The sequence below is a fragment of the Plectropomus leopardus genome, chromosome 8 (assembly GCF_026936395.1).
Source record: "Plectropomus leopardus strain MGB_pleo_1.0 chromosome 8, ASM2693639v1, whole genome shotgun sequence".
NCBI lineage: Eukaryota > Metazoa > Chordata > Actinopteri > Perciformes > Serranidae > Plectropomus > Plectropomus leopardus.
The window spans coordinates 20,034,524-20,061,823 of NC_142183.1; the positions used below are offsets into that span (position 1 = coordinate 20,034,524).

Here is a 27,300-nt window from a genome sequence, read left to right on the forward strand (position 1 = left end):
AAATAAGTAACACCATGCAGCACTGAATGATATATGAAACTAATACATGGTTGATAAGCCGTGATTAATGAATAATGAAAATGATCCAAAAGCTGCAGACTACACTTTGTATTGTGCAAAAGATTTTTTTTTAAAAATCTCTTGGGGCAAAAAAATAACCCTTAACTTTGTTGTGCAGCTGTATTTATGTAATTAACTCTAAAAACATTAAAACAGAGGGGATGCAAATAGTATTATTTGCAATAAACAAAACACAAGTAAAATAAAAGAAAATACGACTATAGCTTTGTCAGGTCTTGGGGAAGCTATGCTGAATTAGAGAATTGAATTACCTTTTTTGACGGTCAGTACATGGCGTTTCAAACATGACAACACGAACGGTTACAGTGTATTTCCTGTTGGAATATTTGGTAATACAGTAACCGACAGAGATTTATCAGGGATCAAAGCTGTTACCATAGCAACATAATAATAATGCCACGGTCTGTAAGTACTTAATTAATTAAAATCAGTAATTTCAAGAGACACAAGCGAATGCATGAGACTCGGATGATCACCCAAAATGTATAAGCACAAATACCAATCAGTCCACGTTAACACATCACGCCAGTAAATCAAAGCAATGTGTGTTTGGTGAAACACATGCACATCATGGGCTAAGAAGCTAGCGTAGCCCATTAATACAAAGTGTGTGCTATCCATGGTGCCGAAGAGGGCAGTACAGCGTGCAACATGTACTACCAAAGTGTTTAAACGCAGAGCAAGAAATACCAAGACGGACACGGAGCTATTTATCTCACCTCTAGAGGAGAGTCTGGCTCATCCAGGATGCTCTTTTCACTCTGTATCCGCTGCATCGTCCCTGTAGAGCTGGGGTCCATTATCAGCACGTTCTGACTACCGGCTCTGCCGAACTTACAGTCACTCTTTCTGGAGTCAGTCGTCCTGCACACCTCGTAATTGTACACGTGCTGCAGAGTCCCTGTCCCCAAAGTGTCTGAGTAACGTGGTGGATAATATGGAATCACAGGCAGATTGGAGTGATACAGGATGCGAGACTGTCTCCATCTGTAGATTTTCACTGATATTATAACCACCAAACACGTGATGAAGAGGAAGGAAACTACAGCCAAAGCCAACACTAAGTAAAAAGTCAGGTTGTCGTTGTACTCCTTGTCGTGTGTAAAGTCAGTGAACTCAGACAGCACTTCAGGGAAGCTGTCCGCCACCGCCACGTTAACAATGACTGTAGCTGAACGAGAGGGCTGTCCGTTGTCCTCCACTATAACAGTCAGTCTTTGTTTCACAGCATCTTTATCAGTCACTTGACGGATAGTTCTGATTTCTCCATTCTGTAAGCCCACTTCAAACAGCGCCCTGTCTGTGGCTTTCTGCAGTTTATAGGAGAGCCAGGCATTCTGTCCAGAGTCCACATCAACAGCCACCACTTTAGTCACCAGATAGCCCACATCTGCTGAACGAGGCACCATCTCAGCCACCACAGAGCCACCAGTCTGGACTGGGTACAGAACCTGAGGAGGGTTGTCGTTCTGGTCCTGGATCAGTATTTTCACAGTCAAGTTGCTGCTAAGTGGAGGGGAACCTCCATCCTGCGCTTTTACAGCAAACACCAGCTGTTTGATTTGCTCATAATCAAATGAGCGCAATGCATGTATAACTCCGCTTTCTGCATTAATAGAAACATATTCAGAAACTGGAGATCCACCGATATTGGCATTTTCCAGAATATAAGATATACAGGCATTTTGGTTTTCATCCGGATCTTTAGCCCTCAGTGTGAGAACAGATATACCTGGAGAGTTATTCTCTGCAACAAACGCGTTGTAAACGCTCTGTGAAAACACTGGAGCATTATCGTTCACATCAGAGACCTTTAAACTAAAGGTTCTTTTTGATGAGAGAGGTGGTATTCCCGCATCTGTCGCAACTACAGTGATGTTATACTCTGAAATAGTTTCTCTATCTAATACAGAGTCGGTTAATAAAGTATAGTAATTTCTTAAAGTGGATTTAATCTTAAAAGGAGTATTTTGTTCTATCTTACATGCTACATGCCCGTTGTCACCTGAATCAAGGTCTTTTACATTTATAATCCCAATAGTTGTACCAGGAGGAGAGTCCTCTGACACAGGACTAGTGAATGACATGACGCTAATAGTAGGAGCGTTGTCATTGACATCTGTTACTTCAATTATTACTTTACTTGAATCTGTCAAACCTCCCTGATCTTTGGCATCAATTCTTAGTTCGTACTTTTTGTCTTTTTCATAATCAACAGAGCCCGTTATTGAAATTACGCCAGTATTTTCATCAATCGTGAATAAATCCCCGAGACCACTATTGAGATCTGAAAAATAATACATTACAATACTATTTGACCCGAAATCTGCGTCACTGGCATTAACAGTGGTGACATAAGTGTCTCTGGGAGCGTTTTCCATCACTGTAGCTTTGTACACAGACTGATTAAAAACAGGCGAATTATCATTATTATCAAGAACAGTAATTTCTATATTCACTGTACCAGATCTCTGCGGAGTTCCGCCATCTACAGCTATGAGTTTTAGAGAAAGATGAGGATTTGTCTCCCTGTCGAGGGGCTTCTGAAGCACCATCTCTGCATATTTCTTTCCATCCGCATTAGAGATTTGTTTCAGGACAAATTTGTCATTCTCGGTCAAAAAATATTCTCGAAGTCCATTAACACCCACATCTGGATCTTCTGCACTAGTCAATGAAAACCGGGAGCCGGTGTTAGCTGACTCGCTGATTTCAAATTGGATAGCGTCTCTTTTAAATGAGGGCGAATGGTCATTTATGTCTGTTATTTCAACTGTAATTTGATGTAACTCCATCGGGTTTTCTAAAATCATCTCAAAGCTAAAACTACACGGCGTTACGTCTCCGCAAAGCTGCTCCCGATCTATTCTCTCCTTCACGACTAAAATCCCTTTGTCTGTCTTCAGCTCGGTGTAGTGAATATTTTCTCCAGTCACGATGCGGGCCCGACCAGAACGAAGTCTTTTCAGATCCAAACCAAGATCCTGTGCTACATTACCGATCAGAGAGCCCTTCTTCATCTCCTCCGGGATTGAATATCGGATATGACCGCTGACCATGTGGTTGAGACAAAAAAGGAGGAAGAGAAGGTGCAAAGTCTGTCCGCAGCCAACAAGCCATTTTACGCACCAAGAGGATCGTATCCCACACGCCATGACAAAATAAATGTATGCTCTGCAACGATCCAAAAACGGAAAATGCTCAAAGTACCTCTGAAGAACAACGATGTCGAATAAATGTTATATATCTGAATGAAGGTAACGATCAATTTGAGTGTGTTTTCCTCGAATGACAGCCTGCATACTACACACCATCTCCTTTTCTCTCATACAACACGGTGGTAAGGGAGGGGACTGTGCAGTAATGTTTTACAAATTGTGTTGGATTGATCGACAGCGTCGCTTAGAGTCCAAATTAAGAAACACCAGGCAACATGGAACTATGTATAGAAATAATTAAAGGCAGATTAAACTTGTTTAATTTATGATAAAATAATACATTTCTTAAAAACCCTGTAAGCACAGTATTGCGAAGAATCAAGAACCCAGTTATGCAAAACAAGGTCACCTTGATATTTACTATAAAACTGTTTTTAAGCAGATAATTATAAAAAAAAAAAAACTGCAAACGTGGGGATACATATAGCATTATAATGCCCGATATTCAAATGAACCAGAGCAAATAGATTAATAATCACTCTATTATTAGGGGAAGTTTTCTAAAATGTGATCAGTGGAATGAGAATTTTAGCTCATCGCTAAGTGACTGCTTATTAAGAGAATCGAGAGATTACCCTAATTATACAAGTGCAGATAACAAGCCGCATTAACTCAACATGCCATTAAATCAAAGCAATATGTACATGAAACTCAAAAACAGCAGTCTTCCTACCAAGGTGTAAAGTGAGGTGCTGTCTATGGTGCTGAAGATAACGGCAAAACATGCAACAGTAAGCCATTAGTCTAATACCATACAAAAGACAGACACAGAGCTACACTATTTAACTGACCTCTAGAGGGGAGTCTGGTTCATCCAGGATGGTCTTTTCACTCTGTATCCTCTGTATCGTCCCTGTAGAACTGGGGTCCATTATCAGCACGTTCTGACTACCGGCTCTGCCGAACTTACAGTCACTCTTTCTGGAGTCAGTCGTCCTGCACACCTCGTAATTGTACACATGCTGCAAAGTCCCTGTCCCCAAAGTGTCTGAGTAACGTGGTGGATAATATGGAATCACAGGCAGATTGGAGTGATACAGGATGCGAGACTGTCTCCATCTGTAGATTTTCACTGATATAATAACCACCAAACACGTGATGAAGAGGAAGGACACTACAGCCAAAGCCAAAACTAAGTAAAAAGTCAGGTTGTCGTTGTACTCCTTGTCGTGTGTAAAGTCAGTGAACTCAGACAGCACTTCAGGGAAGCTGTCCGCCACCGCCACGTTAATAATGACAGTAGCTGAACGAGAGGGCTGTCCGTTGTCCTCCACTATAACAGTCAGTCTTTGTTTCACAGCATCTTTATCAGTCACTTGGCGGATAGTTCTGATTTCTCCATTCTGTAAGCCCACTTCAAACAGCGCCCTGTCTGTGGCTTTCTGCAGTTTATAGGAGAGCCAGGCATTCTGTCCAGAGTCCACATCAACAGCCACCACTTTAGTCACCAGATAGCCCACATCTGCTGAACGAGGCACCATCTCAGCCACCACAGAGCCACCAGTCTGGACTGGGTACAGAACCTGAGGAGGGTTGTCGTTCTGGTCCTGGATCATTAATTTCACAGTCGCATTACTGCTGAGTGGAGGGGAGCCTCCATCCTGCGCTTTGACGACGAATAACAGCTGTTTTACTTGTTCATAATCAAATGAGCGCACTGCGTGTATAACTCCGCTTTCTGCACTGACAGAAACATATTCAGACACCGGAGATCCGCCTTTGTCATAAACATCCAGCATATAAGATATACGGGCGTTTTGGTTTTCATCGGGATCTTGTGCTCTTATGGTAAGAAGTGAAACACCCGGAGAGTTGTTTTCTATGATAAACGCGTTGTAAACACTCTGTGGAAACATTGGAGCATTATCATTCACATCAGAGACCTTTAAGTTAAAGGTTCTTTTTGTTGAGAGAGGAGGCATTCCTGCATCTGTCGCAACTACAGTGATGTTGTACTCTGAAACTGTTTCTCTATCTAATGCAGTATCTGTTACCAAAGTATAGTAATTTCTTAAATTAGACTGAATTTTGAAGGGTGCGTTTTGTTCTATTCTACAGTTAACTTGTCCGTTGTCACCTGAATCCAAGTCTTTCACATTTATAATGCCAACTGTTGTACCAGGAGGCGAATCTTCTGACACAGGACTAGTGAATGACATTACATTGATGACAGGTGGATTATCATTTACGTCAGTCACATCAACTATGACTTTACTCGAGTCTGTTAAAGCTCCCTGGTCTGTTGCTTCAATACGTATTTCATATTTCTTTGCTTTTTCATAGTCAACCTGCCCTGAAAGAAAAATCACACCCGTTGTCTTGTTAATTTCAAATATACTGTCAATACTGCCTTGCATTTTAGATATAGAATAATGAATCAAACCATTAGATCCGATATCCGCGTCAGTTGCATTCACAGTAATGATATAGGTATCTCTTGCCGCATTTTCCATAACAGTGGCTTTATAGACTGACTGATTGAAAACAGGCGAATTGTCATTGACATCTAGGACAGTGATATCTATATTTACAGTGCCAGATTTCTGTGGCGTCCCACCGTCCACTGCTATCAGCTTAAGGGACAGACGTGGATATCGCTCTCTATCCAGTGGTTTCTCAAGTACCATCTCCGCCTGTTTTCTTCCGTCGGAATTTGAATGCTTTTTCAAAATAAAATTCTCGTTTGGAGATAAATGATAATCCTGAAGCCCGTTGACTCCTACATCAGGATCATTGGCTGTCGGCAAAACAAAACGTGCTCCCGGTGCGGCTGATTCTCCAATAGTCAATTGCATGTGGTGCTGATGAAAAGAAGGTGAATTATCATTAATGTCCAATACTTCGACAGTAACGTGGTGTAGCTCCATCGGGTTTTCTAAAATTAGATCAAAGCTGAAGCTACAAGGCGTTGCGTCTCCACAAAGCTGCTCTCGGTCTATTCTCTCGTTCACTACCAGCGTCCCTTTGTCTGTCTTCAGCTCGGTGTACTGGATGCCTTCTCCGGTCACGATACGAGCTCGGCCAGAGCGGAGCCTCTGCGTATCTATTCCGAGGTCCAATGCGACATTACCAATAAGGGATCCCTTCCTCATCTCCTCTGGGATTGAATAACGTATCTGACCGCTGGTAACATGACTGAGGAAAAGAAGATACACAAGGCTTTGCGACGTCATTCTGTAGCAAAAACGCCATCTTAGAGTCCTGTAGCCATATATACCCAAATCCATGTTATCAGATAGATGATATAAAATCATACTATGCATACATTTCTCTGAGAAAACCGAAGGATTAACAACAGCGCAATGTAAGTGTATTATATAATGAAGAAGGGAAAAATTATTTCCAGCGTCCTTTCTCTCGCAATGGAAAAACATCAAATCACACCCACACTATCTGCGTCGAGCTCAACGTCGCTTTAAGCATCTCCACTCTCTGCAGAGCAGGATAAAGAAAGGCACCGCCTGATACCCTTCAGAGTTTAACTTGACCAACAGCGTCCCTTAGAGTCCACTCAATGCAAGTCAACACAGGGAAGGAATATAACTGTAAATTCAACATGTCATAGTAATTTAAGACCGGCAATTTCCCTTAAAGGGACAAATGATACCAACGATGTCGTCAAAACTGAAACAAATGAGCTAACATATGACAAATGTAATTGTGCACCGGGGCAATCATCTTTGGAAGACAAGCGGTGACAACTTAAACCATAGAATGGTATTAATCAAAGAAATAAATATAATATAATATTAAGATCCAGTAGCGAATCAACTTGCCATTCGACTGAAGAGAACCATACAACTGAAGAAAGTGAACCACAATCTTAACCGTCAGACTTCAACACAAAGTACAAAATCTGAAAATATCAATGCTGTCATTCAAAAAATCGCAAAGATGACGATTAAATTAAAACAAGCCATTCACTTGAGGCTTGCTATTGGAAGACTTAGACAAATGCAGCAGTCACTTAATACATATTTGAATTTCATGTAGAACTTCTTGACTTAGTTTTTAAAAATGGAAATGTATGCACATGTGCACATATTCAATTTGATGTTACAAAAGCTTATGTAAAATGCATAATAGCATTACTAGGGATGCAGAAACAGAATTCTTACTAAAAGAGATCAGCAAACAGGGGCGCTGTCTATGGTGCTGAAAGTAAGAGTGTAATCTTCAACTTTTTTTTTTAAACGAGGTGTAATTTTAAAAAAGGGAAGAAAAAAGAGGCGCAAAGGGGTAAAAGAGGATTTTTATAACTCACCTCTAGAGGAGAGTCTGGTTCATCCAGGATGCTCTTTTCACCCTGTATCCGCTGCATCGTCCCTGTAGAACTGGGGTCCATTATCAGCACGTTCTGACTACCTGCTCTGCCGAACTTACAGTCACTCTTTCTGGAGTCAGTCGTCCTGCACACCTCATAATTGTACACGTGCTGCAGAGTCCCTGTCCCCAAAGTGTCTGAGTAACGTGGTGGATAATATGGAATCACAGGCAGATTGGAGTGATACAGGATGCGAGACTGTCTCCATCTGTAGATTTTCACTGATATAATAACCACCAAACACGTGATGAAGAGGAAGGAAACTACAGCCAAAGCCAACACTAAGTAAAAAGTCAGGTTGTCGTTGTACTCCTTGTCGTGTGTAAAGTCAGTGAACTCAGACAGCACTTCAGGGAAGCTGTCCGCCACCGCCACGTTAACAATGACTGTAGCTGAGCGAGAGGGCTGCCCGTTGTCCTCCACTATAACAGTCAGTCTTTGTTTCACAGCATCTTTATCAGTCACTTGGCGGATAGTTCTGATTTCTCCATTCTGTAAGCCCACTTCAAACAGCGCTCTGTCTGTGGCTTTCTGCAGTTTATAGGAGAGCCAGGCATTCTGTCCAGAGTCCACATCAACAGCCACCACTTTAGTCACCAGATAACCCACATCTGCTGAACGAGGCACCATCTCAGCCACCACAGAGCCACCAGTCTGGACTGGGTACAGAACCTGGGGAGGGTTGTCGTTCTGGTCCTGGATAATCAACTTTATAGTCACGTTGCTGCTGAGTGGAGGGGAGCCTCCATCCTGCGCTTTGACTACTAGCTGAAGTTGTTTAATTTGCTCATAATCAAAAGAACGAACCGCGCTGAGGACACCAGTCTCAGAGTTTAAAGACACATAAGTAGAAACTGGACTACCACTGACTTGTGTGTCCTCTAAAAGATACGAGATTCTGGCATTTTGATTCCAATCAGAGTCTCGTGCACTGACAGCAAATATGGAAATTCCAGGGGAATTATTCTCTGTGACGTAAGCAGAATAGCTGTTTTTATCAAATAGTGGGGCGTTGTCGTTTACATCAGAAATTTTAAGATTTAATTTTGTTGAACTAGAAAGTGGAGGAGACCCCATATCAGTTGCTGTTATTGTTATGTTATATTCTGAAACGGATTCTCTGTCAAAATGTTGATCTGAGATCAAATTGTAATAATTTGTTAGAGATTTTTCGATTTTAAAGGGAAGTTTGCCATCTATTGAACACTTTATCTGTCCATTTCTCTCAGAATCTGCATCTTTTACATTGAAAACGGCCACAGTTGTACCAGGTAATGCATCCTCGGACAGGGGGCTGGAAAATGACATGATATTTATAACTGGGGCATTGTCGTTGACATCAACAACATCAAATATGAGTTTACTTGTTCCAATTAAACCACCCTGATCCTTTGCTTCTACCCTGACCTCATATTTTCTGTCTTTTTCATAATCGATGTGACCAGACAAAAAAACTGTTCCGGTGATTTCATCAATGGTGAATATATTTGCTGCACTTCCTTTTGTCTTAGACAAACTGTAAGTAATGAGTCCATATGAACCACTGTCAGCGTCTGTGGCATTTACTGTAATAATACTAGTGCCTTTAATGGTGTTTTCCATCACAGATGCTTTATACACCGATTGATTGAAAACAGGAATATTGTCGTTGGCATCTAAAACAGTGACATCTATATTTACTGTGCCAGATCTCTGTGGTGTTCCTCCGTCAACTGCGATTAATTTTAAAGACAAATGAGGATGTCGTTCTCTGTCTAAAGATTTCTGGAGCACCATTTCAACATATTTACTTCCATCTGGATTTGCATGTTGCTTCAAAATAAAATTATCGTTTGGTGATAAAATATAATCTTGCAACGCGTTCTGTCCCACATCTAGATCCTCTGCACTTTGCAGCGGAAACTGCACTCCAACTGCAGCTAATTCACTTATTTCAAAACTGATAGACTTCTCTGTGTTTGGGAAGACCGGAGCGTGATCATTTATATCTAAAACCTCTACAGTTATTCTGTGTAATTCGATTGGATTTTCTAAAATCACCTCAAAGCTAAAGCTACACGGTGTTACATCTCCACAAAGCTGCTCTCGGTCTATTCTCTCGTTCACGACTAAAGTCCCTTTGTCTGTCTTCAGCTCGGTGTAGTGAATATTTTCTCCGGTCACGATACGGGCCCGCCCAGAACGAAGCCTCTTCAGATCCAAACCGAGATCTTGCGCCACATTACCGATAACAGAGCCTTTCTTCATCTCCTCTGGTATAGAATAACGAATCTGACCACCTACCATGTTAACCACATGAAGCAGCAACATAAGCAGTCCTATTTGCCGTCGCAATCCAAAAGACAATCGCCATCTTGCGCATATGTTGGTGATAAATCCTAACGTTGCCATTGTAGCAACAAAAACAAAAAGATGACTAAAATCCAGTTAATATGATGGTATGGCTGGCTCCGATATATCTGTTTGATCCAAACACGTCTTCAATGTTTACTGCAAGTCTGTGAGACCATCTCTTACATCACCTTAACCCCGACAGAAAACAGAGTCTTTTTCGATGTATATTCAGTCAGAGGATGGGCTGAGTGACGACATAACACAGAAATTATTTCACTGACCAACAGCGTCCCTTAGAGTCTAAAAGCTGAAAATGCAATACGTTCTCCTCCCAACTCAGCATCAAATAAGTCCTCTACCACAATAAATCGCTGAAGCAGACAAACTGAAGCAAACCCCAACCTGCTGTTGAAATCACATTGAAATGTATCTCCATCAAGTATTAGTACAATAAAGCGAATTCCAACTCGGCACAATGTATTACGCCTCATCTGTTTAAAAAATAAACACAAAAAGACAACTTAAAAATAACAGAAATTCAATCTTATTATCAAACAGTTCTTATACTGCACACTCGATGCTACAGAAAAAAAGGTAAGTGATGTAAAAGAAAAAAGTAAGAAAGTTATATGAAGGTCTCTATGTTTAAAAAAAAAAATGAACTATATAAATTATGTTATGAAATTATTTTGTAGGGTGCGAGGTCTTATCAATACAGATTTCAAAGTTCAGCACTTCCCTAAAATTCGTTGATATCTAACAATTCTGTATTTGTACATGTTAAACGGTAATATGCCGTGCAGATGAAGGGGGGTGGCTGATGACTTTAATAATGTGAACCAAAAGTATGTGGGGTGTGTCTGTGTCTGTGTGTGTGTGTGTGTGTGTGTGTGTGTGTGTGTGTGTGTGTGTGTGTGAGTGAGTGTGAGTGTGTGTGTGTGTGTGTTTTGACATAATCTTTTTATGACATTATCATCCTGATATTGTCCGTAATTTACTGTGACTGCATTTTCATTTAAACCTATCCACATGCTTTAATGCCACGTAAACCATGATAACAGTATTCTTATGTCCCCAGCGAGCAAATTAAATAAATATAATAAAATCAGAGCTTTTGCTGTAAATGTTGCACAGATGGATGACACTGACATACTACATTGTTGTAAAAACAAATACAGGAAAAAAATATAAAAAACCAAACGAAAAACCTGAATATGACTGGTCTTGACTTTTCAAAGCAATATCTACAGACTTAAACAGCATGTCTGCCAGCTGAGATGCTGTCCATGGTGCTGAAACTTACAGCATACAGTGCAACGGTTTTTATTAGTGAAAGTACATGAAGGTATAAAACAAAAGGGGCAAACAGACAGAGCAACATTTTAAACTGACCTCTAGAGGAGAGTCTGGTTCATCCAGGATGCTCTTTTCACTCTGTATCCGCTGCATCGTCCCTGTAGAACTGGGGTCCATTATCAGCACGTTCTGACTACCTGCTCTGCCGAACTTACAGTCACTCTTTCTGGAGTCAGTCGTCCTGCACACCTCGTAATTGTACACGTGCTGCAGAGTCCCTGTCCCCAAAGTGTCTGAGTAACGTGGTGGATAATATGGAATCACAGGCAGATTGGAGTGATACAGGATGCGAGACTGTCTCCATCTGTAGATTTTCACTGATATAATAACCACCAGACACGTGATGAAGAGGAAGGAAACTACAGCCAAAGCCAACACTAAGTAAAAAGTCAGGTTGTCGTTGTACTCCTTGTCGTGTGTAAAGTCAGTGAACTCAGACAGCACTTCAGGGAAGCTGTCCACCACCGCCACGTTAACAATGACTGTAGCTGAACGAGAGGGCTGCCCGTTGTCCTCCACTATAACAGTCAGTCTTTGTTTCACAGCATCTTTATCAGTCACTTGGCGGATAGTTCTGATTTCTCCATTCTGTAAGCCCACTTCAAACAGCGCCCTGTCTGTGGCTTTCTGCAGTTTATAGGAGAGCCAGGCATTCTGTCCAGAGTCCACATCAACAGCCACCACTTTAGTTACCAGATAGCCCACATCTGCTGAACGAGGCACCATCTCAGCCACCACAGAGCCACCAGTCTGGACTGGGTACAGCACCTGAGGAGGGTTGTCGTTCTGGTCCTGGATAATTAATTTTATAGTCACGTTGCTGCTGAGTGGAGGGGAGCCTCCATCCTGCGCTTTGACTACTAGCTGAAGTTGTTTAATTTGCTCATAATCAAAAGAACGAACTGCACTGAGGACACCAGTCTCAGAGTTTAAAGACACATAAGTAGAAACTGGACTACCACTGACTTGTGTGTCCTCTAAAAGATACGAGATTCTGGCATTTTGATTCCAATCAGAGTCTCGTGCACTGACAGCAAATATGGAAATTCCAGGGGAATTATTCTCTGTGACGTAAGCAGAATAGCTGTTTTTATCAAATAGTGGGGCGTTGTCGTTTACGTCAGAAATTTTAAGATTTAATTTTGTTGAGCTAGAAAGTGATGGAGATCCAAAATCAGTGGCTGTAATTGTTATGTTATATTCTGGGACGGATTCTCTGTCAAAATGTTGATCTGAGATCAAATTGTAATAGTTAGTTAGAGAGGATTCGATCTTAAAAGGAAGTTTGCCATCTATGGAACATTTTATCTGCCCATTTTTTTCAGAATCTGCATCTTTTATGTTCAGAACAGCCACAGTTGTGCCAGGACGTGCATTCTCCGACAGGGGACTGGAAAATGACATAATATTAATAACTGGGGCATTGTCGTTGACATCGAAAACATCAAATATAATTTTACTTGTTCCTGTTAGGCCGCCGTGATCCTTTGCCTCTACTCTCACTTCGTATTTTCTGTCTTTTTCATAATCGATCTGACCAGACACAGAAACAGTCCCCGTGATTTCATCAATGGTGAATATATTTGCAGCACTTCCTTTTGTCTTAGACAAACTATAAGTAATGAGTCCATTTGAACCACTGTCAGCGTCTGTGGCATTTACTGTAATAATACTAGTGCCTTTAATGGTGTTTTCCATCACAGATGCTTTATACACCGACTGGTTAAAAACGGGAGCATTGTCGTTAGCGTCCAACACATTAACATCTATATTTACTGTACCAGATCTCTGTGGTGTTCCTCCGTCAACTGCGATTAATTTTAAAGACAAATGAGGATGTCGTTCTCTGTCTAACGGTTTCTGGAGCACCATTTCAACATATTTACTTCCATCTGGATTTGCATGTTGCTTCAAAATAAAATTATCGTTTGGTGATAAAATATAATCTTGCAACGCGTTTTGTCCCACATCCAGATCCTCTGCACTCTGCAGTGGAAACTGCACTCCAACTGCAGCTGATTCACTTATTTCGAGGTTGATGGACTTATCTATATTCGGGAAAACGGGAGCGTGATCATTTATATCCAAAACCTCAACAGTAATTCTGTGTAATTCGATTGGATTTTCTAAAATCACCTCAAAGCTGAAGCTACACGGTGTTACATCTCCACAAAGCTGCTCTCGGTCTATTCTCTCGTTCACGATGAGAGTCCCTTTGTCTGTCTTCAGCTCGGTGTAGTGAATATTTTCTCCGGTCACGATACGGGCCCGCCCAGAACGAAGCCTCTTCAGATCCAAACCGAGATCTTGCGCCACATTACCGATAATAGAGCCTTTCTTCATCTCCTCTGGTATAGAATAACGAATCTGACCACCTACCATGTTAACCACATGAAGCAGCAACATAAGCAGTCCTATTTGCCGTCGCAATCCAAAAGACAATCGCCATTTTGCACATATGATTAATCCCAACGTGGCCATCATGGCAGCAAAGAAGTAAAAAGATGATTGAAATCCAGTTAATATGACGGCAAAGCTGGTTCCAATATATCAGTTTACCGATTACATCCAAAAACGCCTTCAATGTTTATTTCAAGTCTGTGAGACCATCTCTTACATCACCTTAACCTCGACAGAAAACAGAGTCTTCTTCGCTGTACATTCAGTCAGGGGATGGACTGAATGACGACACAACACAAAAATTATTTCACTGACCAACAGCGTCCCTTAGAGTCTAAAAGATGAACATGCAGTACGTTCTCATCCCAACTCAGCATCAAATAGGTCCTCTACCACAATAAATCTCTGAAGCAGACAAACTGAAGCAAATCCCAACCTGCTGTTCAAATCACACGGAATTGTATCTCCATAAAGTATAAGTAAATTAAAACAAGTTTCAACTCAGCACAATGTATTACACCTCATTTGATTTAAAAATTAAACACAAAATACATGTTCAAAAAACTTAAATTCAGTCTTAATCTTAAATAATTATTTTACTGCACACTCGAGATAAAAAGCAATTGCTGTCAGAGAGAAAGAAGGTATGATAAATGAAAATGTGTATGTATAAACCATTTGATTACATTACTTGATTTGATACAACCATTCAGTGGGTTACATAGTCTTGAAAATATAGATGTGGAAGTTCAGCTATCGCCAGTAAAATACGTTGATATCCAAGACTTGTGTATTAGGACATGTTTAAATGCAATGTGCCATGCAAAAGTAGGTGGAACGCTAATTAATTTAATCTTGTGAAACCAAAGAATGTGAGCGAGATCCGGGTTTTGCAGTTTGATATCACTCATCCGGACATTTTCATTAATTTACTGTGACTGTATTCTTTCTTAAAACTTTTCAGGTGCTTAAATGCCCAACGCAAACCATAATAACAGCATAATTCTGTTTCGTGAAAGCATGTTGTATGCAACAAAATCAGAACTTTTGCAGCAACACGTTGTGTGTCAGAATTACATTGGGACATTACTAGCACAGTATTACCTGCCGGAAAACGCATTTAGGCAATATGACGTAGATAAACGAAGTTGAAATGGGATTTGTTAACGAAGCTGTTTTTTTTACAAAGCTATGTCTATGAAGACTTTACAGACAAAGTATATATGGTGAGGCCAACAAAGACGCTGTCCATGGTGCTGACAATGACTCCACTTAGTGAAACGTTGTCATCAATGCCATTACATATAGAAAGAGAATAACTGGGAAACACTAAATTTTATCTCACCTCTAGAGGAGAGTCTGGTTCATCCAGGATGCTCTTTTCACTCTGCATCCGCTGCATCGTCCCTGTAGAACTGGGGTCCATTATCAGCACGTTCTGACTACCAGCTCTGCCGAACTTACAGTCACTCTTTCTGGAGTCAGTCGTCCTGCACACCTCGTAATTGTACACGTGTTGCAGAGTCCCTGTCCCCAAAGTGTCTGAGTAACGTGGTGGATAATATGGAATCACAGGCAGGTTGGAGTGATACAGGATGCGAGACTGTCTCCATCTGTAGATTTTCACTGATATAATAACCACCAGACACGTGATGAAGAGGAAGGAAACTACAGCCAAAGCCAACACTAAGTAAAAAGTCAGGTTATCGTTGTACTCCTTGTCGTGGGTAAAGTCAGTGAACTCAGACAGCACTTCAGGGAAGCTGTCCGCCACCGCCACGTTAACAATGACTGTAGCTGAACGAGAGGGCTGCCCGTTGTCCTCCACTATCACAGTCAGTCTTTGTTTCACAGCATCTTTATCAGTCACTTGACGGATAGTTCTGATTTCTCCATTCTGTAAGCCCACTTCAAACAGCGCCCTGTCTGTGGCTTTCTGCAGTTTATAGGAGAGCCAGGCATTCTGTCCAGAGTCCACATCAACAGCCACCACTTTAGTCACCAGATAGCCCACATCTGCTGAACGAGGCACCATCTCAGCCACCACAGAGCCACCAGTCTGGACTGGGTACAGAACCTGAGGAGGGTTGTCGTTCTGGTCCTGGATAATCAACTTTATAGTCACGTTGCTGCTGAGTGGAGGGGAGCCTCCATCCTGCGCTTTGACTACTAGCTGAAGTTGTTTAATTTGCTCATAATCAAAAGAACGAACCGCACTGAGGACACCAGTCTCAGAGTTTAAAGACACATAAGTAGAAACTGGACTACCACTGACTTGTGTGTCCTCTAAAAGATACGAGATTCTGGCGTTTTGATTCCAATCAGAGTCTCGTGCACTGACAGCAAATATGGAAATTCCAGGGGAATTATTCTCTGTGACGTAAGCAGAATAGCTGCTTTTATCAAATAGTGGGGCGTTGTCGTTTACATCAGAAATTTTAAGATTTAACTTTGTTGAGCTAGAAAGTGGAGGAGACCCCATATCAGTTGCTGTTATTGTTATGTTATATTCTGAAACCGATTCTCTGTCAAAACGTTGATCTGAGATCAAATTGTAATAATTTGTTAGAGATGATTCGATCTTAAAGGGAAGTTTGCCATCTATGGAACATTTTATCTGTCCATTTCTCTCAGAATCTGCATCTTTTACGTTGAAAACAGCCACAGTTGTACCAAGACGCGCATCCTCAGACAGGGGACTGGAAAATGACATGATATTTATAACTGGGGCATTGTCATTGACATCAGCAACATCAAATATAATTTTACTTGTTCCAATTAAACCACCCTGATCCTTTGCTTCTACCCTGACCTCATATTTTCTGTCCTTTTCATAATCGATCTGACCAGACACAGAAACTGTACCGGTATTTTCGTCAATACTGAATATATCGGCTGCGGTTCCTTTCATCTCATACAAACTGTAAGAAATGAGTCCATATGAACCACTGTCAGCGTCTGTGGCATTTACTGTAATAATACTAGTGCCTTTTATAGTATTTTCCATCACAAAAGCTTTATAAACCGATTGGTTAAAAACCGGAATATTGTCGTTGGCATCTAAAACAGTGACATCTATATTTACTGTACCAGATCTCTGTGGTGTTCCTCCGTCAACTGCGATTAATTTTAAAGACAGATGAGAATTTCGCTCTCTGTCTAAAGGCTTCTGGAGCACCATTTCAACGTATTTACTACCGTCGGGATTTGCATGTTGTTTCAAAATAAAATTGTCGTTAGGTGATAAAATATAATCTTGCAACCCGTTTTGTCCCACATCTAGATCCTCTGCACTCCGCAGAGGAAACTGCACTCCAGCTACAGCTGATTCACTCATCTCAAAACTGATAGACTTCTCTTTATTTGGGAAAACGGGAGCATGATCATTTATATCCAAAACCTCAACAGTAATTCTGTGTAGTTCGATTGGATTTTCTAAAATCACCTCAAAGCTGAAGCTACACGGTGTTACATCTCCACAAAGCTGCTCTCGGTCTATTCTTTCGTTCACGACGAGAGTCCCTTTGTCTGTCTTCAGCTCGGTGTAGTGAATATTTTCTCCGGTCACGATACGGGCCCGCCCAGAACGAAGCCTCTTCAGATCCAAACCGAGATCTTGCGCCACATTACCGATAACAGAGCCTTTCTTCATCTCCTCTGGTATAGAATAACGAATCTGACCACCTACCATGTTTACCACATGAAGCAGCAACATAAGCAGTCCTATTTGCCGTCGCAATCCAAAAGACAATCGCCATCTTGCGCATATGTAGGTGATAAATCCTAACGTTGCCATTGTAGCAACAAAAACAAAAAGATGACTAAAATCCAGTTAATATGATGGTATGGCTGGCTCCGATATATCTGTTTGATCCAACACGTCTTCAATGTTTACTGCAAGTCTGTGAGACCATCTCTTACATCAGCTTAACCTCGACAGAAAACAGAGTCTTTTTCGCTGTATATGCAGTCAGGGGATGGGCTGAGTGACGACATAACACAGAAATTATTTCACTGACCAACAGCGTCTCTTAGAGTCTAAAAGCTGAATATGCAGTCCGTTCTCTTCCCAACTCAGCATCAAATAAGTCCTCTACCACACTAAATATCTGACGCAAAAAAAACGAAACAAACCCCAATCTGCTGTTGAAATCACACTGAAAAGTCTATACATAAAGTATGAGTTAATTAAAACAAGTTCCAACTCGGCATAATGTATTGCGCCTAATTCTGTTTAAAAAATAAATACAAAAAGAGAACTTAAAAATAACAGTAATTCAATCTTTTTCTCAAACAGTTCTTACACAGCAAACTCGATGCTACAGAAAAAAAGTCATTTATGTAAAAGAAAAAAAAGTAAGCGGGTTATATAAATGTCTCGATGTTTAAACGATTGAACTATAAAAATGATGTTATACAATGATTTTGTAGGTTGCGAGGTCTTATCAATACAGATTTCAAAGTTCAGCACTTCCCTATAAAATTCGTTAATATCCAACAATTCTGTATTTGGACATGTTAAACGGTAATATGCCGTGCAGATAAAGGGGGGCGGCTGATGACTTTAATAATGTGAACCAAAAGTATGTGGTCGCGAGGTGTGTATGTGTATGTGTTTGTGTTTCTGTGTGTGTGTGTGTGTGTGTGTTTGTGTGTGTGTGTGTGTGTGTGTGTGTGTGTGTGTGTTTTCCCGGTATCTTTTTATGACATTATCACCCTGACATTGTCCGTTATTTACTGACACTGTATTTTCATTTAAACTTTTCCAAATGCTTTAATGCCACGTAAACCATGATAACAGTATCCTTGAGTCCCCAGCGAGCAAATTAAACATTATAAAATCAGACCGTTTTCATTAAGTGTTGCGTAGACGGATGACACTGACATATTACACTGTTGTAAAATAAATGCATGAAAAAAATCACACGAAAAACCTGAATGGGTCTGGTCTTGACCTTTCAAAGCAATATCTACAAAGACTTCAACGGCATGTCTGCCAGCTGAGATGCTGTCCGTGGTGCTGAAACTTACGGCATATAGTGCAACAGTTTTTATCAGTGAAACTAAAAAAAGATAAATAACAAAAGAGGCAAACAGACGGAGAAACATATTAAACTGACCTCTAGAGGAGAGTCTGGTTCATCCAGGATGCTCTTTTCACCCTGTATCCGCTGCATCGTCCCTGTAGAGCTGGGGTCCATTATCAGCACGTTCTGACTACCGGCTCTGCCGAACTTACAGTCACTCTTTCTGGAGTCAGTCGTCCTGCACACCTCGTAATTGTACACGTGCTGCAGAGTCCCTGTCCCCAAAGTGTCTGAGTAACGTGGTGGATAATATGGAATCACAGGCAGATTGGAGTGATACAGGATGCGAGACTGTCTCCATCTGTAGATTTTCACTGATATAATAACCACCAAACACGTGATGAAGAGGAAGGAAACTACAGCCAAAGCCAACACTAAGTAAAAAGTCAGGTTGTCGTTGTACTCCTTGTCGTGTGTAAAGTCAGTGAACTCAGACAGCACTTCAGGGAAGCTGTCCGCCACCGCCACGTTAACAATGACTGTAGCTGAACGAGAGGGCTGTCCGTTGTCCTCCACTATAACAGTCAGTCTTTGTTTCACAGCATCTTTATCAGTCACTTGACGGATAGTTCTGATTTCTCCATTCTGTAAGCCCACTTCAAACAGCGCCCTGTCTGTGGCTTTCTGCAGTTTATAGGAGAGCCAGGCATTCTGTCCAGAGTCCACATCAACAGCCACCACTTTAGTCACCAGATAGCCCACATCTGCTGAACGAGGCACCATCTCAGCCACCACAGAGCCACCAGTCTGGACTGGGTACAGAACCTGAGGAGGGTTGTCGTTCTGGTCCTGGATAATCAACTTTATAGTCACGTTGCTGCTGAGTGGAGGGGAGCCTCCATCCTGCGCTTTGACTACTAGCTGAAGTTGTTTAATTTGCTCATAATCAAAAGAACGAACCGCGCTGAGGACACCAGTCTCAGAGTTTAAAGACACATAAGTAGAAACTGGACTACCACTGACTTGTGTGTCCTCTAAAAGATACGAGATTCTGGCATTTTGATTCCAATCAGAGTCTCGTGCACTGACAGCAAATATGGAAATTCCAGGGGAATTATTCTCTGTGACGTAAGCAGAATAGCTGTTTTTATCAAATAGTGGGGCGTTGTCGTTTACGTCAGAAATTTTAAGATTTAATTTTGTTGAGCTAGAAAGTGGTGGAGATCCAAAATCAGTGGCTGTTATTGTTATGTTATATTCTGGGACGGATTCTCTGTCAAAATATTGATCTGAGATCAAATTGTAATAATTAGTTAGAGAGGATTCGATCTTAAAGGGAAGTTTGCCATCTATGGAACATTTTATCTGCCCATTTTTTTCAGAATCTGCATCTTTTATGTTCAAAATGGCAATCGTTGTGCCAGGGCGTGCATCCTCGGATACTGGGCTGGAAAATGACATAATATTAATAACTGGGGCATTGTCGTTGACATCGAAAACATCAAATATAATTTTACTTGTTCCTGTTAGGCCGCCGTGATCTTTTGCCTCTACTCTCACCTCGTACTTTTTGTCTTTTTCATAATCTATCTGACCAGACACTGACACTTTTCCGGTGACTTCATCAATGGTGAATATATTTGCAGCACTTCCTTTTGTCTTAGACAAACTATAAGTAATGAGTCCATATGAACCACTGTCAGCGTCTGTGGCATTTACTGTAATAATACTAGTGCCTTTAATGGTGTTTTCCATCACAGATGCTTTATACACCGACTGGTTAAAAACGGGAGCATTGTCGTTAGCATCCAACACATTAACATCTATATTTACTGTGCCAGATCTCTGTGGTGTTCCTCCGTCAACTGCGATTAATTTTAAAGACAGATGAGGATGTCGTTCTCTGTCTAAAGATTTCTGGAGCACCATTTCAACATATTTACTTCCATCTGGATTTGCATGTTGCTTCAAAATAAAGTTGTCGTTCGGTGATAAAATATAATCTTGCAACGCGTTTTGTCCCACATCCAGATCCTCTGCACTCTGCAGTGGAAACTGCACTCCAGCTACAGCGGATTCACTTATTTCGAGTATGATAGGCTTATCTGTATTCGGGAAAATGGGAGCGTGATCATTTATATCCAAAACCTCAATAGTTACTCTGTGCAGTTCCATTGGATTTTCTAAAATCACCTCAAAGCTGAAGCTACACGGTGTTACATCTCCACAAAGCTGCTCTCGGTCTATTCTCTCGTTCACGACTAAAGTCCCTTTGTCTGTCTTCAGCTCGGTGTAGTGAATATTTTCTCCGGTCACGATACGGGCCCGCCCAGAACGAAGCCTCTTCAGATCCAAACCGAGATCTTGCGCCACATTACCGATAACAGAGCCTTTCTTCATCTCCTCTGGTATAGAATAACGAATCTGACCACCTACCATGTTTACCACATGAAGCAGCAATATCACCAGTTCGATGTGCCGTCGCAATCCAAAAGACAATCGCCATTTTGCGCAGATGTAGGCGAGGGATCCTCGAGCTGCCATCATGGCAACAAATAATGAAAAAAATAAACTGATATCCAGCTGTTATGACGCTGAAGCTGGTTTTGATATATCTTCTTTTTTTGTTAGATTCAAACACGTTTTCAACTTTCACATTCAAGTTTGTGAGACCATGTTGTCTCTTACGTCCCTCTAACCTCGACAAAATACAAAGATCATTCCTCTCTGCATAGTCAATCGGGGGATGGAGTGAGTGACGACATAATACAGAAATTATTTCACTAACCAACAGCGTCCCTTAGAGTCTGAACTGTGAACATACAATAAATACCTCACCACACTCAGTCATATATATATACAGTATATATATATATATATATATATATATATATATATATATATATATATATATATATATATATATATATATATATATATATATATATATATATATATACAGTATATATATATACTTTCAAACGGAATCTGGCATGATGTAATTTGCCAGGGTAAAACGTGCTTAATATATATTAAGCACGTTTTACCCGGGCAAATTAAATCATATATAACACATCATATATATATAACACATAGGGACCACTCAAAGATAAGACAAAAATAGAAAACTAATTCTCAAACAATTCGCCCACAACACACCACTTTTGTAAAATAAATAAACAAATAAAAATTAACGACAAACAACTCAATTGGAATGGTTTTCACATTTCAAAGCTACATCGATTAAGACTTTAACAGACAAAGCATGTCTTTACGGCGATGCTAATTGAGATGCTGTCCATGGGGTTGAAAATGACTCCAAGCAGTGCAACGCTTTTCAACAGTGCGACTTGATACAGAAAGAGGGCAAAGGGGGGAAAACACACGAAGCCAAACATTTTATCTCACCTCCAGAGGAGAGTCTGGTTCATCCAGGATGCTCTTTTCACTCTGTATCCGCTGCATCGTCCCTGTAGAGCTGGGGTCCATTATCAGCACGTTCTGACTACCGGCTCTGCCGAACTTACAGTCACTCTTTCTGGAGTCAGTCGTCCTACACACCTCGTAATTGTACACGTGCTGCAGAGTCCCTGTCCCCAAAGTGTCTGAGTAACGTGGTGGATAATATGGAATCACAGGCAGGTTGGAGTGATACAGGATGCGAGACTGTCTCCATCTGTAGATTTTCACTGATATAATAACCACCAAACACGTGATGAAGAGGAAGGAAACTACAGCCAAAGCCAACACTAAGTAAAAAGTCAGGTTGTCGTTGTACTCCTTGTCGTGTGTAAAGTCAGTGAACTCAGACAGCACTTCAGGGAAGCTGTCCGCCACCGCCACGTTAACAATGACTGTAGCTGAACGAGAGGGCTGCCCGTTGTCCTCCACTATCACAGTCAGTCTTTGTTTCACAGCATCTTTATCAGTCACTTGGCGGATAGTTCTGATTTCTCCATTCTGTAAGCCCACTTCAAACAGCGCCCTGTCTGTGGCTTTCTGCAGTTTATAGGAGAGCCAGGCATTCTGTCCAGAGTCCACATCAACAGCCACCACTTTAGTCACCAGATAACCCACATCTGCTGAACGAGGCACCATCTCAGCCACCACAGAGCCACCAGTCTGGACTGGGTACAGCACCTGAGGAGGGTTGTCGTTCTGGTCCTGGATTATTAATTTTACAGTCACGTTGCTGCTGAGTGGAGGAGAGCCTCCATCCTGAGCTCTGACGGCAAATACCAGCTGTTTGATTTGCTCGTAATCAAATGAGCGCACTGCGTGTATTACTCCGCTGTCTGCATTTATAGAAACATATTCAGAAACAGGAGATCCGCTGATGTCACACTCCTCTAAAATATAGGAAACCCGAGCGTTCTGGTTTTCATCCGGGTCTTTAGCATTAACACTAAGTACAGATACACCTGGAGAGTTATTCTCTAAGATGAATGCACTATAAGAGCCTCTTGGAAATACTGGAGCATTATCATTGACATCGGAGACCCTAAGATAAAAGTTTCGTTTACTTGAGAGAGGAGGCGATCCTGCATCTGAAGCAATAACAGTGATGTTACATTCTGACATTTTTTCACGATCTAATGCAGCATCAGTCATCAACGCATAATAATTTCTTACATTGGATTTAATTTTAAAAGGAACATTGCCTTCGATCGTGCACCTTACTTGTCCGTTTTCACCCGAATCAAGGTCTTTAACATTAATTATTCCAATGGTGGTACCAGCAGGGGAGTCTTCTGACACAGGACTCGTGAATGACATGACGTTAATGACCGGAGCATTATCATTTACATCGATTACCTCGACTTCAACTTTGCAGGAATCTGTCAGTCCGCCATGGTCTTTTGCTTCAACACGGAACTCAATTTTCTTGTCTTTTTCGAAATCAATTTCCTTTGCCACATATATTCTTCCAGTAGCCTCGTCTATATCGAACAAGTCAGCTACTCCTGCTTTTGATTTGGACAAGAAATAAGTTACTTGTCCGTATGAACCGCTATCTATGTCGCTTGCATTCACAGTAACAACATACGTTCCCTTTGGTGCATTTTCAATTACCGTGGCCTTATACACAGACTGATTAAACACAGGGGCATTATCATTGGCATCTAGAATGTTTACATCTATATTTACGGTACCCGATCTCTGTGGATTTCCGCCGTCCACCGCCAACAGTTTTAGAGACAGGCGTGGCTGTTCTTCCCTGTCTAATGGTTTCTGAAGCACCATTTCAGCATATTTACTGCCGTCTGGGTTGACATGTTGTTTCAAAGCAAAATTGTCGTTCGGAGTTAAAATGTAATTCTGCAGACCATTTTTGCCAACATCAGCATCGTCCGCACTCTCTAAGACAAAACGGGAACCGAGCACAGCTGATTCGCTTATTTCAAATTTCAAATGGCTGTTTTCAAAAGTGGGACTGTTGTCGTTTACGTCCAATACTTCTATGGTGACAGGGTGCAGCTCCATGGGGTTTTCCAATAAAATCTCAAAGGTAAAGCTACACGGCGTTACGTCTCCGCAAAGCTGCTCTCGGTCTATTCTCTCATTGACAACTAAAGTCCCTTTGTCTGCCTTCAGCTCGGTGTACTGGATGTTGTCTCCGGTCACGATGCGGGCCCGACCTGAACGAAGTCTTTTCAGATCCAAGCCAAGGTCTTGTGCTACGTTACCAACAAGGGAGCCTTTCTTCATCTCCTCTGGGATCGAATACCGGATTTGTGCCTCCGCTTGATACAGAAAAATAAATTGAAAAATAGACAGATACACTGCCCCTCGCAATTGTCCAAACGATCGCCATCTTTCTCCTCCGTCTCGGGAATGTTCTTTAAATGCCATGTCAAAACAGGGTCTTCAAGCAAACAGAACAAAGGAATAAAAATTCATTTGACTGAGGAAAACGCATACAATTCCAGGGTTATTTAGATTAGCGATATTAGTGGAAATCAACTGTGTCTCCGATGAGCCCCAGCTTTTATGAAATACACATCACCTCCTCTTGTGTAACGCACTGACAGGGGAGGGAACAGCTCTACCTCATACAGCACGATATAATTGATTTACCAGGCAACAGCGTCACTTAGAGGCTAAAATATGGAACTCTTACATCCAGTGTCGGATGATATTTTCTCCAGAGTTGGTATATTTGGCAATAACAAACACTAATGATTGCTTTTAATCTAAATCAAGGCATGTCTATTCTTCACGAATTAGGGAAACTGAATTAATATAAAGAAAAGGCTATTTTTCATTGCCAAGAGGCATCTACCAAATATTTTCAATTCACAGCATTTTTGCTGTGGGCAGAATGAGAAATGTAACCTTGTCTTTATGAGATCAAAAGAAGCCTAGGGTATCTTGAGAATAAATAAACAGATAACGATGAATGAGGTCTAACTCTAAGGTCAGTGCACTGACAAATTACCAGGAAACTGTAGAAGAAATATTTACCAACCCCTAATATGTTCTGAAATCATTTAGTCACTAAATACTAGCTTTTTGATGGTGACAACAATGATTATTATTATTATTATTATTATTATTATTATTATTATTATTATTATTATTATTATTATTATTGTTAGTAGTAGTACTAATAGTAGTAATAGTAGTAATAGTATTGGTCATCAAATTGTGAAATTAAATTCAAAGGGGAACTGCGAAGTCAAGTAATAGCTACGTCGTAAATATGCAGAGCAGCACTTCAGCACCATGGATAGCGAAAGAGCTGTAGAGCAGGCGATTTGTGTGCCAAAAACATTTTGCAACATGGCTTTTATGTGACTAATGTCCCCAAAACAATCAGAACAAACATATGAACGTGAGCCTTCTCACAACACTTTACAATGCTCAGATGCACAGTAAGAATTTACTGGATTTGAATAAACAGACCAACTTACCAGAGTAGACATGTGAGATACTGCTGATGACTGCTCTCCATTCTGCAGTGTTTCAGTTCCAGCGTCATCCACACTAAGCAAACTTTGACTCAATGGTTGTGCATATTTGACGTCACTCTTTCTGGAGTCAGTCGTCCTGCACACCTCGTAATTGTACACGTGTTGCAGAGTCCCTGTCCCCAAAGTGTCTGAGTAACGTGGTGGATAATATGGAATCACAGGCAGATTGGAGTGATACAGGATGCGAGACTGTCTCCATCTGTAGATTTTCACTGATATAATAACCACCAAACACGTGATGAAGAGGAAGGAAACTACAGCCAAAGCCAACACTAAGTAAAAAGTCAGGTTGTCGTTGTACTCCTTGTCATGTGCAAAGTCAGTGAACTCAGACAGCACTTCAGGGAAGCTGTCCGCCACCGCCACGTTGACAATGACTGTAGCTGAACGAGAGGGCTGCCCGTTGTCCTCCACTATAACAGTCAGTCTTTGTTTCACAGCATCTTTATCAGTCACTTGGCGGATAGTTCTGATTTCTCCATTCTGTAAGCCCACTTCAAACAGCGCCCTGTCTGTGGCTTTCTGCAGTTTATAGGAGAGCCAGGCATTCTGTCCAGAGTCCACATCAACAGCCACCACTTTAGTCACCAGATAGCCCACATCTGCTGAACGAGGCACCATCTCAGCCACCACAGAGCCACCAGTCTGGACTGGGTACAGCACCTGAGGAGGGTTGTCGTTCTGGTCCTGGACACTTACAATGACTGTTGTGTTACTACTTAGAGGTGGTGATCCTCCATCCTGCGCTTTCACTCGTATTTTGTACTCTTTGACTTGTTCATAGTCAAGTGAACGCAAACACTGGATGACTCCACTCTCCGTATTAATGGAGAAATATGCGGAGGCTGGATTTCCATTAATTTCTCCGTCAATAAGAAAATATGATATTCGTGCATTCTGGCCCTGATCTGGATCAGTTGCGTGAATCTGTAAGAGAGCGACACCTGGAGAATTGTTTTCCATTACTTGAGTGCTGTAAACACTTCGGTTGAAAGCTGGAGCGTTGTCATTGATATCAGTAACGTCTAAAACGACAGTTTTTCTGCTTGATAGGGCAGGAAAGCCCTCATCTGTGGCAGTGAGAGTGATGTTGTATTTGGAACGCTTTTCTCGATCGAGATTTTGCTCCGTGACCAATGTGTAGTAATTTCGGCGAGACGATTTAATTTTGAAAGGAAGATTTTCATCTATATTTAACTGAACCTGTCCATTTTTACCGGAATCTTTGTCTTGGACACTAATCAACGCCACAGCTGTACCGGGAGTTGAATCCTCTGAAATTTTCCCCGAATATGAAGCCATTGTGATTACTGGACTGTTGTCATTCACATCTGCTATCTCGATTATTAATTTGCTGGCGCCGGCTACACCCCATGGATCTTTGGCTTGAAGGTTTATTTCGTAATTTGGAAAAGTCTCGTAATCTATGTCACCTGTGAGTTTAACCTCTCCTGTATACGAATTTATTTCAAAAGGACAGGATGAATCTTCCTCTAAGTGCGTGAAAGAATATGTAACGTTACCATTATAACCTTGATCCGCGTCTACTGCAGTGACTCTAGCAATGACTGTGCCTCGCAAAACAT

The 27,300-nt window shown here is 41.3% G+C and overlaps 7 protein-coding genes and 1 pseudogene across 7 annotated transcripts; all 8 read right to left on the reverse strand.

Moving 5' to 3' along the window:
- Window positions 1-771: 771 nt before the first annotated feature.
- Window positions 772-3,476, reverse strand: LOC148188910 (protocadherin gamma-A7-like). Its single transcript, XM_088081079.1, has 2 exons — window positions 2,864-3,476; window positions 772-1,576 (listed from the first exon to the last, which is right to left on the reverse strand). Exons 1-2 carry the CDS (start codon window positions 3,234-3,236, stop codon window positions 792-794), a joined length of 1,158 nt encoding a protein of 385 aa, XP_087937205.1. The 5' UTR covers window positions 3,237-3,476; the 3' UTR covers window positions 772-791.
- A 605-nt stretch (window positions 3,477-4,081) lies between these two features.
- LOC121939751 (protocadherin gamma-A3 pseudogene) lies at window positions 4,082-6,391 on the reverse strand (annotated as a pseudogene).
- Window positions 6,392-7,333: 942 nt separating this feature from the next.
- LOC148188911 (protocadherin gamma-A7-like) lies at window positions 7,334-10,894 on the reverse strand. The gene is made up of 2 exons (XM_088081081.1): window positions 9,625-10,894; window positions 7,334-8,331 (listed from the first exon to the last, which is right to left on the reverse strand). Exons 1-2 carry the CDS (start codon window positions 10,012-10,014, stop codon window positions 7,489-7,491), a joined length of 1,233 nt encoding a protein of 410 aa, XP_087937207.1. The 5' UTR covers window positions 10,015-10,894; the 3' UTR covers window positions 7,334-7,488.
- LOC148188912 (protocadherin beta-4-like) lies at window positions 10,889-13,819 on the reverse strand. The gene is made up of 2 exons (XM_088081083.1): window positions 13,410-13,819; window positions 10,889-12,116 (listed from the first exon to the last, which is right to left on the reverse strand). Exons 1-2 carry the CDS (start codon window positions 13,795-13,797, stop codon window positions 11,284-11,286), a joined length of 1,221 nt encoding a protein of 406 aa, XP_087937209.1. The 5' UTR covers window positions 13,798-13,819; the 3' UTR covers window positions 10,889-11,283.
- A 1,230-nt stretch (window positions 13,820-15,049) lies between these two features.
- LOC148188913 (protocadherin gamma-A7-like) lies at window positions 15,050-17,786 on the reverse strand. The gene is made up of 2 exons (XM_088081082.1): window positions 17,120-17,786; window positions 15,050-15,826 (listed from the first exon to the last, which is right to left on the reverse strand). Exons 1-2 carry the CDS (start codon window positions 17,507-17,509, stop codon window positions 15,050-15,052), a joined length of 1,167 nt encoding a protein of 388 aa, XP_087937208.1. The 5' UTR covers window positions 17,510-17,786.
- A 321-nt stretch (window positions 17,787-18,107) lies between these two features.
- LOC148188914 (protocadherin gamma-A2-like) lies at window positions 18,108-21,496 on the reverse strand. The gene is made up of 2 exons (XM_088080643.1): window positions 20,889-21,496; window positions 18,108-19,601 (listed from the first exon to the last, which is right to left on the reverse strand). Exons 1-2 carry the CDS (start codon window positions 21,285-21,287, stop codon window positions 18,777-18,779), a joined length of 1,224 nt encoding a protein of 407 aa, XP_087936769.1. The 5' UTR covers window positions 21,288-21,496; the 3' UTR covers window positions 18,108-18,776.
- A 352-nt stretch (window positions 21,497-21,848) lies between these two features.
- On the reverse strand, window positions 21,849-24,828 carry LOC121963313 (protocadherin gamma-A7-like). Its single transcript, XM_088080645.1, has 2 exons — window positions 24,189-24,828; window positions 21,849-22,904 (listed from the first exon to the last, which is right to left on the reverse strand). The coding sequence occupies exons 1-2, from the start codon at window positions 24,591-24,593 to the stop codon at window positions 22,140-22,142; spliced, it is 1,170 nt and encodes a 389-aa protein (XP_087936771.1). The 5' UTR covers window positions 24,594-24,828; the 3' UTR covers window positions 21,849-22,139.
- A 274-nt stretch (window positions 24,829-25,102) lies between these two features.
- Window positions 25,103-27,016, reverse strand: LOC121966988 (protocadherin gamma-A2-like). Its single transcript, XM_088081428.1, has 2 exons — window positions 25,655-27,016; window positions 25,103-25,111 (listed from the first exon to the last, which is right to left on the reverse strand). The coding sequence occupies exons 1-2, from the start codon at window positions 27,014-27,016 to the stop codon at window positions 25,103-25,105; spliced, it is 1,371 nt and encodes a 456-aa protein (XP_087937554.1).
- Window positions 27,017-27,300: the final 284 nt, after the last annotated feature.

Coding starts and splice junctions, on each gene's coding strand:
- LOC148188914 (XM_088080643.1), bottom strand. CDS start 21,287: ATGATGGCAGCTCGAGGATCCCTCGCCTACATCTGCGCAAAATGGCGA. Junction 19,602..20,888: donor TGCACAGAGTAACTATTGAG/GTTTTGGATATA, acceptor GTGACTATAAAG/TTGATTATCCAGGACCAGAA.
- LOC121963313 (XM_088080645.1), bottom strand. CDS start 24,593: ATGGCATTTAAAGAACATTCCCGAGACGGAGGAGAAAGATGGCGATCG. Junction 22,905..24,188: donor TCACCATAGAAGTATTGGAC/GTAAACGACAAC, acceptor TTAATAATCCAG/GACCAGAACGACAACCCTCC.
- LOC148188911 (XM_088081081.1), bottom strand. CDS start 10,014: ATGGCAACGTTAGGATTTATCACCAACATATGCGCAAGATGGCGATTG. Junction 8,332..9,624: donor TCGAATTACACAGAATAACT/GTAGAGGTTTTA, acceptor GTGACTATAAAG/TTGATTATCCAGGACCAGAA.
- LOC148188912 (XM_088081083.1), bottom strand. CDS start 13,797: ATGATGGCCACGTTGGGATTAATCATATGTGCAAAATGGCGATTGTCT. Junction 12,117..13,409: donor CGAATTACACAGAATTACTG/TTGAGGTTTTGG, acceptor TGACTATAAAAT/TAATTATCCAGGACCAGAAC.
- LOC148188913 (XM_088081082.1), bottom strand. CDS start 17,509: ATGGCAACGTTAGGATTTATCACCTACATATGCGCAAGATGGCGATTG. Junction 15,827..17,119: donor TCGAACTACACAGAATTACT/GTTGAGGTTTTG, acceptor GTGACTATAAAG/TTGATTATCCAGGACCAGAA.
- LOC121966988 (XM_088081428.1), bottom strand. CDS start 27,016: ATGGCTTCATATTCGGGGAAAATTTCAGAGGATTCAACTCCCGGTACA.
- LOC148188910 (XM_088081079.1), bottom strand. CDS start 3,236: ATGGCGTGTGGGATACGATCCTCTTGGTGCGTAAAATGGCTTGTTGGC. Junction 1,577..2,863: donor AAACCCGATGGAGTTACATC/AAATTACAGTTG, acceptor GCAGCAACTTGA/CTGTGAAAATACTGATCCAG.